Source organism: Salvia hispanica, chromosome 6 (genome assembly GCF_029641045.1).
Source record: "Salvia hispanica isolate PSC_SH4W2 chromosome 6, Shi_PSC_v1, whole genome shotgun sequence".
In the NCBI taxonomy this organism is placed as follows: Eukaryota; Viridiplantae; Streptophyta; class Magnoliopsida; order Lamiales; family Lamiaceae; genus Salvia; species Salvia hispanica.
In genome coordinates, this window is record NC_142697.1 from 2754119 (window position 1) to 2765389 (window position 11271).

General features: G+C 36.1%; 1 protein-coding gene across 1 annotated transcript; it reads right to left on the minus strand.

Moving 5' to 3' along the window:
- Positions 1–1383: 1383 nt before the first annotated feature.
- LOC148923040 (uncharacterized) lies at positions 1384–8613 on the minus strand. The gene is made up of 7 exons (XM_089061962.1): positions 8425–8613; positions 4475–6481; positions 4340–4394; positions 3817–3965; positions 3085–3171; positions 1874–2002; positions 1384–1743 (listed from the first exon to the last, which is right to left on the minus strand). Exons 1-7 carry the CDS (start codon positions 8491–8493, stop codon positions 1660–1662), a joined length of 2580 nt encoding a protein of 859 aa, XP_088918088.1. The 5' UTR covers positions 8494–8613; the 3' UTR covers positions 1384–1659.
- Positions 8614–11271: the final 2658 nt, after the last annotated feature.

An 11271-nucleotide genomic window follows, 5' to 3' on the forward strand; every position in this document is an offset into this window, starting at 1 on the left:
ATCATAGTAGTATATTGTAAAGAAAATTAGAAATGTTACAATGAACATCATGGTTGGTGAGGAGAGTAGGCATCCTTTGCATGAGGTATAGGAGCTCCATATCCTCCATCACCAAAATACGGCGCCGGATTCCATATAGCATAGTCTTTTTCGTCGTCTTCTTCTACCTTCATCACAGGCTGAGCTGCCACAGCCTTTGGCCATGGCGGTTGACCCTCCGCCACCACCTTTTGCCGGACATTGGTGGAGGGCGGTGGAGCAGGTGACGAGGATCCTCCTGCAACCGCCGCAAATATCAACAACATAACTATCATTGCCATAAATAAGTTGGAAGAATTTCCTTATTCTGTATCCATTTCTTTTTCTTGATACCGATTGTCAACTGAATCGCAAAAAAAATGGGAAGTGGTTTCATGCAAGATGTGTGATGGAATCATGATTCAGGCGTGTAGGTATTATTTATATTATCTGAGTATAACAGTTAAAAGAAAATGATAATTGATTTGTAGCTCAAGACTTCGATTTTGGTGGCATTTTTGTGCATATGCGGCCTGGTTTTTTTCTTCTTCTAAATATCGTTGGATTTGTAATTTGTTTGTTTTAGTTTGGAAGGAAAATAATTCCGGCGTCCAATATTTTCTTGAGTTTGGGTTACTTTGAAGTGTATCACCCAGCGGAAGCGAGTACTCGTGTGAGTCGCTGAACATGGCAGAACAAACGGAATGCATGGAAAAAACTGGTGTGAATATGTGAAACGAATGATGTGGTGTCAAGTGTGAAATTCGAACAATGAGTCGAAATCAAAATCCGAAACGAGCATTTTGGTACAAAAAATCAAAATCAAAATCAAAACTAAATGATAGTAATTTATAAACCTTTGGAATTAAGTCCTAGTCGCCACCCTATTGAAGATTTAGAACATGCGGCATGAATATCGAGCATAAGATGAATCCCTACTTAACAAACTCAAAGGATTCTAAACACAAATCTAAAATTTGCCTCTCCCTTTAACACTATAGCTTAAGACTCTTGTTGGCTCAATCACCTTACTGACAAGTCTCTCTCTCATATGCGAGTTCCACGCTGCTCTTCAGCTTCAACGACTGTTCAATTGGCCAGAAAAACAAAAAAAATTCTATGGTCAGGTTTTCAGGTATACCCTGTTACCCGACCAGGTAATACCTGCATAACTCACTACCTGATCCCGCCCCGTTCGAGTGACAATCGGGTGTTAGGGTATCCCATACCCAGCCAGTTTCGCCTGTGTACATCTACAGCTTGTACCGAAAAACTAAGACTAATGCTAAGAATGAATTGTTTATATTTTAAGTTCTGAAAGAATAATTGCTCTTTGAATTTCTCGAGATCATTTCTAGTACACGGTTATGTAAGATAAAATAATTATACAAAAGAATTTGTTAGAATAACAAAATTCTTCAAGATCCCCTAATATCTCTACAATCAGCACAAAGCATGTACAAGCATCAGGGATAAAAATTTCATATCTACTTCTCTAGTTCCTGTGAAATTAGTTTTTCTACAGCATATGAACATACTAAAAATTTGTAGTCACCCAGGTTCAAAAAATGTGGTTTTGAATAATGAGTAAACGGATGCAAGAAAAATCTCGGTACCAAGAAAACAACGGTTTATAATCTGCTAAACCCCTCCTCTCACAGCGCTATCGATGTATTGCTTTATCATTTTATGGCTTGTCATGAACTCAAAGCTCAATCCCCTTACCTGCAATTTAGAGCATTGATTAATTTGTGATAATTACAAAAGTTCGTTCTAAAGAAAAAGAAAATCATGCTGTTCCCTGTATGTCAGATGGAAGAATTAGCCGTAATACCAATTAAAGTGCGATATATACCTCAAGAAGACAGCCAGAATTAAGTGCTACGCTCTGTCCAGGGGCTACTTCTTTGCCATTCATGTAAACTTGATTTCTTCCGAGGTTCTTCAAATGGAAGATTCCTTTCATGTCCATCTTCAGCATTGCCTAACCAATGCCAATAAAAAAAACATACGTGTAAGTGCTTCAATGGTAATATATTGTGCAGTACATCATTTTGAATCTTGCATCGCAGAAACCTCCTAACAGAAAGATTAAGCCATGAAAGTCCAGTAAAAGAAATGAAGAAATTATCCAGGAACTTGCAGCTCAGACCAATGTTCTAACTAATGGTATTGCCATGTTTTGTCAGCACTATATGATGGAAAAAAATCGAATGGTGGGTTCCAGATGATAATGAAAACTGGGTCAACTCATTCAGTAAAACTGTCAAGACAGTACAGACGCCTAGACTTTTTCGTTCTTTTTCCTCTTTTAATAATCTGAAGTTGGGGCATCGCTAACAGTGTCAGACATATATATTTAACATAGAGAAAGCATGCATAATTAACAAATGTCCTCTGTGAGTTGGAAAATGTACATCTTATGGATTATGAAATCAAGAAAAGCTGGCTCTTATCTCATACAACAACCAAACAAATAGGAAACACTTCAACTAAATGGGGACCCTGATAGAGTTAATTTTTAGTTATTTACGTCTGAAATAAAGTAACAGATCCGGCTTGTTTGTGGGGCTCAAGTTTCTGTAGGTCTTGAAATAGGTATTAGTGAGCCTGCTTAGGATCATTGTCATTTGAGTATTATTCAGGGGCAGCTTCTGTTGAAGGGACTCGTTTGAGGTGTTTGGGAATTGGGACAGCGCTCCTCTAGCTGTCGGGCCTCGCAAGAGGAGGGTTTCTCTCTGTTCCTGATACCAACATGAATTCCGCAGATCCGAGTTTTAGGATTTGTTATTTCATAGTTATCTTTTATTTATTTCCATGTTTTTTGGAGTATAGGATTTGTTATTCCATAGTTAACATTTATTTATTTCCATGTTTATCCGGAGCAAAGGAAGTAATTTTCATTTGGGGCAGAGGTCTTTGTTTAGAATAATATCCTATTGAGGTTTGATCAGAGTTGGTTGAGAATGTAGTAGGAAATACAGATCAATGACACCCAAAAGGAAACTTCTTAAACTAACAATTATGATTATCTACTCATATAACATAAGTTTAGTGTTAGCATACCTGTCTTCGAGAAATTTTACCACCATTTTTTTCTCTTCCCAAATCAATGTCAACTTTAACACCATCTGTTGCCCTGCCCAGTAACACCTGAAAGCCATGATGTTTCATTTTCTAAGTTCAATTCAAACAGGAAATTGTATATAAATTACCTCAAAGTTCATAGTATTTCCATTAGTCACAATATAAATCTTACAGCATTTTTACCTATCTCGGTCAAGCTAGTACTGAAATCATCACAACTAAAACTTATGCCTACTATATGTACTCAATTAATAGTTTTGTAACTCATTAGTCATAAGTACATTAACAAGTTTGAACACAAGTTAAAGAGCCGAGTATCAGAATCAAGAATCAAGATTGACTCGTTTAATTAAACAAGCCTCAGCAGACAAACTCAAACACGCTTTAAGTATCATGCTCTAAGTCTCACAAAAGAACATGGCCAATTGAAACACCTAAATGTGACTAGTTGTGTTAATTGAGCCTAAGTATTGAGCCATTTTCCAATTTAAATGATGACCAGACCTAATATTTGATTAGTGGCGAGGTAGTGGATGGAATTCCACCTCCAAGCATTGATATATAGTCAAAGAAGACGACATGGAAAGCTTATTGCATAATTTGTAATCTCTCAAATGGCAGTGTTCTCTACTTAGCAATGAAACTGCTCGGAATGGCAGAGGTAAGCAACATTTTGATGCAAAATTAATAGAGTTGTTTAAGAGGTGATACCTCAGTTTTCTTTATGAAATAAGTTGAGAAACGCCCATATAAAACAGCATATGCGCCCTGACCAGCAATGGCTCTCTGCCTGGAAGCATCAGCTGCCTGCTCCAGCCTTATGATTGTTCTCTTTGTTTCTTCATGTTGATATCTCTGAACTGCAGGGGTTTCATTGTGTATAATGTGAGAATCATGATAACCTAAAGATTACAGCCAACTAAGGGACAGAGTTACACTCTATATACTACAAGAGCACGCAGGGTACTATAAAAAAATTGCTATTAGCCAAATAGTAAATCAGTGTCAGGTAAGTTCTTTTCTGGTAAGAATATAGGCTAAATAGATTCAAAACAAGGAAGTTAAAACCTTCTACAAGCAACTCTAGCGAACATACCCCCTAGAACTAATTTAAGATTAGAAATACGAACATACATACAATCTAAGTTATAATGTAATTTTATGTGTACGAGCATTCATTTACCTAAGAGTTTGGAATAAATACAAGTCAACATGTAGGAAAGTAGAGAAATACCTTCAGGATTGGTGGATAAATCAAATCCATTTGGACTCAAATCCATATCTAGAATCTGCAAGATGTAACAGAGGCTGAAATTAACACAAGTAAAGCACAGGAAACTAAAAAATTGTGAGCCTTCAGATGTTATACCATTGCTTCTACATCAGAAAAATAAGGCACGTCAGATTCATTCTCAGACAAGAGCTCCTCCTTATCTGAGAGTAGGGAATGACCAATTGCCTTTGGGACTGCAGTGTGCTGGAAACTGAAGTCGACATTTGACGATATATTAATTGGAATTTCAGCTATGCCATCCACTCCACTCCGACCACCAATAGAATTATTTTGAAGGTTTTGATGAACATCCAAACCACTTTCTTGCTTGATTAGGCATGAGCCTAGAGATACACGGCCATTATTCTTTCCCTGTCCCATCTCTGTAGGACCTCCCTTGACTCCAGTAATTAAATTGTTGGCATTCACATTTGCAACACTGACATGATTCGGATTATCACTTTTCCGAGTTTCTCTAAGTGCTGCATGCTGGACGCTACTAACATGATTCGGATTGTCACTTTTCCGAGTTTCTCTAAGTACTGCATGCTGGACGCTACTTTCAGGCAACTCGAATTTAACTCCATGGTCACTTTCGCCTCTTAAACCAGCATCTGACGGATGGAATGATCCCATCCTTCCAGAAGGAACATATGAATCTTTCTGGGGGCTTTTCATAGCAAGTTGTCCTCCATTTGCACTTCGAGTGCTTGAGATATTCTTAACTGATGGAGACCCTAGATAGCTAGGGTTATGCAATCCCCAGTGGGCCCCTGAGGAATTAGTTGGAGAAGGAAACCGAAAGGGAAGAAAAACATCATCATTGCTAGGAATATCTGGGTCTTCGGTATTTAATGTGCAACAAATGACTCCATTGCGATATTCAGGACCTACTTTCAGAGTAGAATCAGAAGCTGACACTTGAGCATCTGTAACTTCCTGCTGATTATAGAGGTCCTCGTTACATGCCGCTTCATTATGTGCATCAATTCTATCAACTAATTGTCCATCTGCAACCACTGCAGCCTCACCTAGACCCGAACCAGACAAATCGCACTGGTTGGGAGAATCCAATAATAGTGAACTCAAACCATCAAGATAAGACTTCTCTATAACCTCTTTTCCATCATTATCCATGTAGAGAAGCTCTTCGTCATTAGAAAGGTCGAACAATTCCTCAAGGTATTCTTGTGTGTTAGAGGTCATATCTATCAAGCTATCACAAGAGAGTGAAGTTTTCAGTTTAAGGTTTGAGGGGCCACCACCATATCCTAATGCCTCTGACTCATTTGCAATCTGGGGGATCATAAATTCATCTCTTAGCTGCAGGTCTGCATCTGGAATTTCAATGTTTAGTTCTGCTGCAGTAATGTCCTGGGAAATTTGCCAAATTGGAAATGACTGGTCACCAAAATCTGGACACGCACTAGCCTGGTTCACTAAATCCTCAGCTTCAAACAAGTTACAGAGAGGCAAATCACTTGATTGGGCAAATTCAGGGATCTTACTGCAATCTCCAGTTATTGAGATATTCTCTTCATATGGATAAAGGAGGTTGCCTGACACATTTTTTCCATGAAGATTGTCTTGCCCATGATTTTGAATACCACCGAAAGAGGGTGTAAGACCATTTCTACTGGACTCAGCAGCATGCGGCCCAAATTTGGCAAATGGATGAGGCCTAATGCTGAAGTCTGGGCCTTGAGCTGCCAGAATATTTGAAGCTGGATTGCCAAATTTGCCATCTTTGGACAATAATTCATTTCCTTCTCTAAAGTTAGAATAACCAGGCTCAGAAGCAACATTAATCCCCCCCATATCCGATGGTTCAACAGAGATTCTTTTACGCATAGCATAATATTGTTTCCGGATACTTTCAGCTTTTCTCTTCCCTGAACTGATATTTTTTACTCCTTCGAACTTATTAGGTCTCAATTGATTTATAACCCCATAGCTTTCAACCTCAATCATGTGGGCTGATGCCTCTACAGAAACAATGGGATCATAGAGAAGAGAAAGCCATCGATCTTTCAGCTCTTGTACAGTATAACACCGAGTAAATTGCACAGCACCCTTAGCTAGGGATTCCAAAGAAGCACCAGCCTAGTAAAAAAATAAACAGGGAACAGATGGAAATTATAGGAAAGTACAGATGATTGGGTCATGAAGGACAACCAAACATGATAAATACCATGGAAAGTAACAAATAATCTCTGAAAAAGACACCAAATCCAGCAATCAATGAATTTTGAAAATATTCATTTATTTTTGTATATACTCATTATTTTAGAAAGAATTTACCAGGCATGCAACCAAACACTGACTATTATTTAAACATATGCTTGTACTACATGAATATAGAAATTAATAAGCATTTAACAGCTGTCTTACTATGGACAAGGAAATGGACATAAATAGACACTAATTCTTTAATATATGTTTCACATTAAGCCATTTATAATAAAGATATGGAGAATTATCACTTTCCGGCTCGAAGCCAACAATAAATACACCACAAATACGACATTCCTTACTTTCTCTAATCTGGAAGGCGTAATTGTGATACTTAATGCCTAACACAAAAAATAAAATAGGTACCCAGACTGAGATAATTGTTTCTTTCAAAGTTAAGAAAAGGGCTTCCAAACGGCAGAATTTGTCTTAATAATCCCCTTTCTTACTTAACATGTATTAACAATTGAAAAGTAGGAACCTCAGCGCGCATTGATAGCATACGGTAATAAATACATTTGAGTAGAACACCATATATCTCATCTCCATACACCTTTATATTATAATCGAATTCCACGTAGTATGAAGAATCAAAGAAGCGTTACCTTTATTAAAGTGCATGATCTGAACAAGCATAGAGAATACAGTATGAAGTTAACCATTAAGAATATTCTGAGCAACCAAAGCAGCAGCTTTCAATTCACCATCCATAAAATAGTTTAGGAAATTACTTTTTGATATTTTATCATTAATTTCACCAGAAAAGTTTATTGTTAGTGGACTCAGTGTAGAGCAGTGAGCAAAACCAGTCAAGGTTCTAGAATAAATTACCAATTTACTATTGCAACTAACTTTTACGTTTGCTCAAAGTTTTCTACCATTCCGACGTCGGTAAGAGTCGAGTAATTAAGCACCAGCTACTCAGAGAACATAAAGAAAGAGGTTGCACTATTCGCTACATATGCTCATTTAAACTTATCATCTGGCAGGTGTGATTCATAGCCATCTCACTAGTTAGTCACTATCATTTACGACGAAAGCTCATGCCCACTTGAAAGAATTTTACCCCGATCGTGATACCAGCCTATATTGGACAACTAAATAAATGTAGATTCCTAGAACTACACATCATACGGAACAACAACGCATCGCATAGCAGTAATTACAAGTCCACAGCAAAAACACTGAAAATTGAAAACGAAAACATTTAGTTAATAAAAAGCACATCTTCATCAGCATGACCATATTTCGAAAACTACCTCTTATCATAATATACATCCTTACACCATGCATTTCTAACCGAAGATAAACCAAATTCCACATATTTCTCTTCATTAAGATATCAGTTTTAACCCAATTCTACATAATGCAAGAAATCACCATAAAAATAAATGTAGTCAGTTAACTATCATGTAGTCAAATTCACATATAATCACAAGAAACTCATGCCAAGCACACAAACAATGTCCATGCAACGCACATCAAGTATAAAATTGTTCAAACCAAAAATTAAAGTTGCCAATAAAGACTTCAAATAGCAATAACACACAAATCTAGATAGCAGAGAAACAAACATTTACTAAAAAGGGGAAAACAAAACAAAAATTGAACTCGATAAAAGATAAATCACTTCACTCGTTCCATCTTAAACAGCTCCAAATCAATACAAGGGTTTTAAGTTTTAACGAATTAGACCTAGATACAAAAAAAAAAAAAAAAAGGAGCAGTAGCAATTGGCGGGAGAGGTAAATACAGCAAATTAACGTGCTCAAGGAAAAAAAATCAATGAAAATTAGAGGTTGTTGGAGATGCACCTCAACGGAGGTTTTGAGCAAAACGTCGTCTTGAGGATTCCAAGTAGGAGGCGGAGCCATTGCTCCCATTGTTGTACAACTCGTTGTGGTCTGCGCCGTTTATTTCTTTGTACAACTCTCCCTCTCTCTTTCTCTCTCTGTATCTCTGTCAAGTGGTGGGGACAGTGGAGAGAGACAACGGTAGCAGGAGAATAATGAAAGCTTTGCTAATATTTTGTATTCGGAAAATTCACTTTGGAATATTTTGGTTGGGGCCTATCTTTAATTTAATTTAATTTAATTTGAATGATTTATTCTTTTTCAAAATTAAAACGATAATTTAATTTAAATTTAATGGGTTACTTTTTTCAAAATTGAACAAAATCGGAAACGATTTTCTAATGATTAGTTTCCATATTATTCACCGGGTATTTGTATTGGTAACTTTGACTATTTGGGGTGGGAGAGTTGCAAGTTTTTTAAAAGAGTATTCACTTCAAAACACACAAAATTTAAATATATTTGTAAATAATTACATATTGTTGAAAATCAAATTCGATATGACTATTGAATTGGCTTCACTTCGTATGGTTTTACTTATGAAACATATAGTTGTATTGTTATGATTTTGAGTGCATCTTGGTTTTGCACACACATTTTGAAATTTTTAAATAAATACATAAATTCAAATATTACTATATGTTTGGATAAATCTACGTGGCCATATTATGGAACATACGACAAAATATTTTTGTGCGCCACTAATCTCGACACACGCGCACACACGTTCCAAATATGGAAGAGCTTTTTCTCTTCTAGCTTTTGTGGCAACTCGATCTTTTAAAATTTTTAATAAACTTAGAAAATATACGTTTGGTGTTAAGCACGTGAATATTTATTTTAATTTCTTACGAGAGCGCGAGATTTTTAAAGAAAATCAATATTTTGGTTTAAGAAAAAACGAGACTAGTTGTATATGATTTTTTGATGTGTTCTTTTATTTTAAGAAATATGTATAATCGAGGGTAGCTTTGAAGTATTTAGAATAATCCTATTTAGAACGAAATAATATTTCTAAAGAGGAAATTAGTGGTCGAGTATATGCAGATGTTAATCTATAATAAGTAAAGGAGAGAGACATATAAGTCTCGAGCAACCCTTTTGGCGGCCACACACACGGTATACCTTCGTGCATCTTCAAAACTTCCAAAAAAAAATTTCATAAAGAATAAAATTAATTATGAGATACAATTAATGCAAAATCATCATATCTTATTAAATGCAAAAGTTATCATGGCTAAAAGCATTTATTGTTATTACATTTCCATGGTAGCTAAGGAAAAATGTAATAATTAAATTTTGTCAAAACAACCATCAACTATATCTGTCATATTAATAGATTTTTTTATTTATTTTGGTCAATCTTATAAAAATAGTTCATTTTCATTGGTAATTTATTTCTTTCTAATAAGGTGACTGTCTTCTCCACCAATATATTTCAATTATTTTTTTATCTCTCTCTTATTTTATCAGTTAGACACTAAAATCTGTGTCGTTCCACGCATCTATATTTAAAGCATCATCAATAGTCAATCCTTTATTTCATCCTGTATCTTAGGGACAACACATGTCATTTATCCCTTAAACCATTTTAGCAGACCTACTCCATCCGTCCCGCTTAAGATGACACGTTTTCCTTTTTAGTTTGTTCCAACTAAGATGACACATTTCTTTTTTTTGGTAACTTTCTCTCTCCAATTAATACACTCAACCACTTTTTCTCACTCCTATTAAAATATCCATCTTTCTTTATCTCTCTACTTTAATACTTACACCCACTTTCTCTCTCTCCAATTAAACACTTTAACCAATAACTCCTAAAACCCTGTGCCGGCTAAGCAATGTGTCATCTTAGCCGGGACGGAGGGAGTACTATTTTATTTCTTCAATTTAAAAATACAATAAATAAACAACTAATCCAGTAATAAAAATTCATTAACAAAATCTAAAATTACATTACAAGTTCATAAAAATTAAAAATTACATCATTAAATGTAACAGCCCGATTTCTAGGATATAATAAATACGGCGACTGCTACCAAGGCGGACTTAAAAACAATAAGAACATAGGCTAGGGTTTCATTTACAGAGATTTGACCAAGGTATTAAACGAACTATCAAAACAATAAGTCAACGGTTTAATCAAGAAAATCAATGAAGAATAGATACCATAAACTATGATCAAAAGTCAAGGGTTTGACATAAATCCAACAAAACACAATATGTCTCAATCTTCTAATTCAAAAGGAATAAGTTCAAAACAACCAAATGATAATAAGTTTCATAATTCAGCGGAAGCAACCAAGAGAAAGTGAAGTCATGTATGAAGACACAACTACACTCGAAGTTCAAAATATCCATCTTATTCAATTAAATTTGCTCAACACCGCCAATCGCTCGTCGCCGCTCAACCTGCACATAGGAAAAACACATGCAGGGCTGAGTATTTTAAACATACCCAGTGGACTCATGCCAAAACATTTTAATAGTTATGCCACCCTTACCATAGTGAACTCGAGTTTGCATTTATTTTAAAGAATATCATCGAGTATCACAAAATAATTTCATAGACTAGTCAGTCAAACAATACCTCTCATTTTCTCATCAATCAACAATTCCATAGTGCGACGAAAGTGTGGCCACACTATTCGCCCACGAGACTGGCCGACTAGCAAGGACGGCTCCCGATCCCAACCGTGTACACTAGCCTGATAGGGTTTGCGGCCCTACTCAGACCCGAATTCGTTTATATAGCCCTATAGCCTAATGGAGCGCACTCGCAAACTAGGCATCAGACACACACAATAT

Excerpts from the sequence above, each read along its gene's own strand:
- LOC148923040 (XM_089061962.1), bottom strand. The coding sequence starts at position 8,493 with ATGGGAGCAATGGCTCCGCCTCCTACTTGGAATCCTCAAGACGACGTT. Across the intron at positions 6,482-8,424 it reads TGCTCAAAACCTCCGTTGAG|GCTGGTGCTTCTTTGGAATC; the intron begins GTGCATCTCCAA and ends TTTTTTTACTAG. Across the intron at positions 3,172-3,816 it reads ATTTCATAAAGAAAACTGAG|GTGTTACTGGGCAGGGCAAC; the intron begins GTATCACCTCTT and ends CATGGCTTTCAG.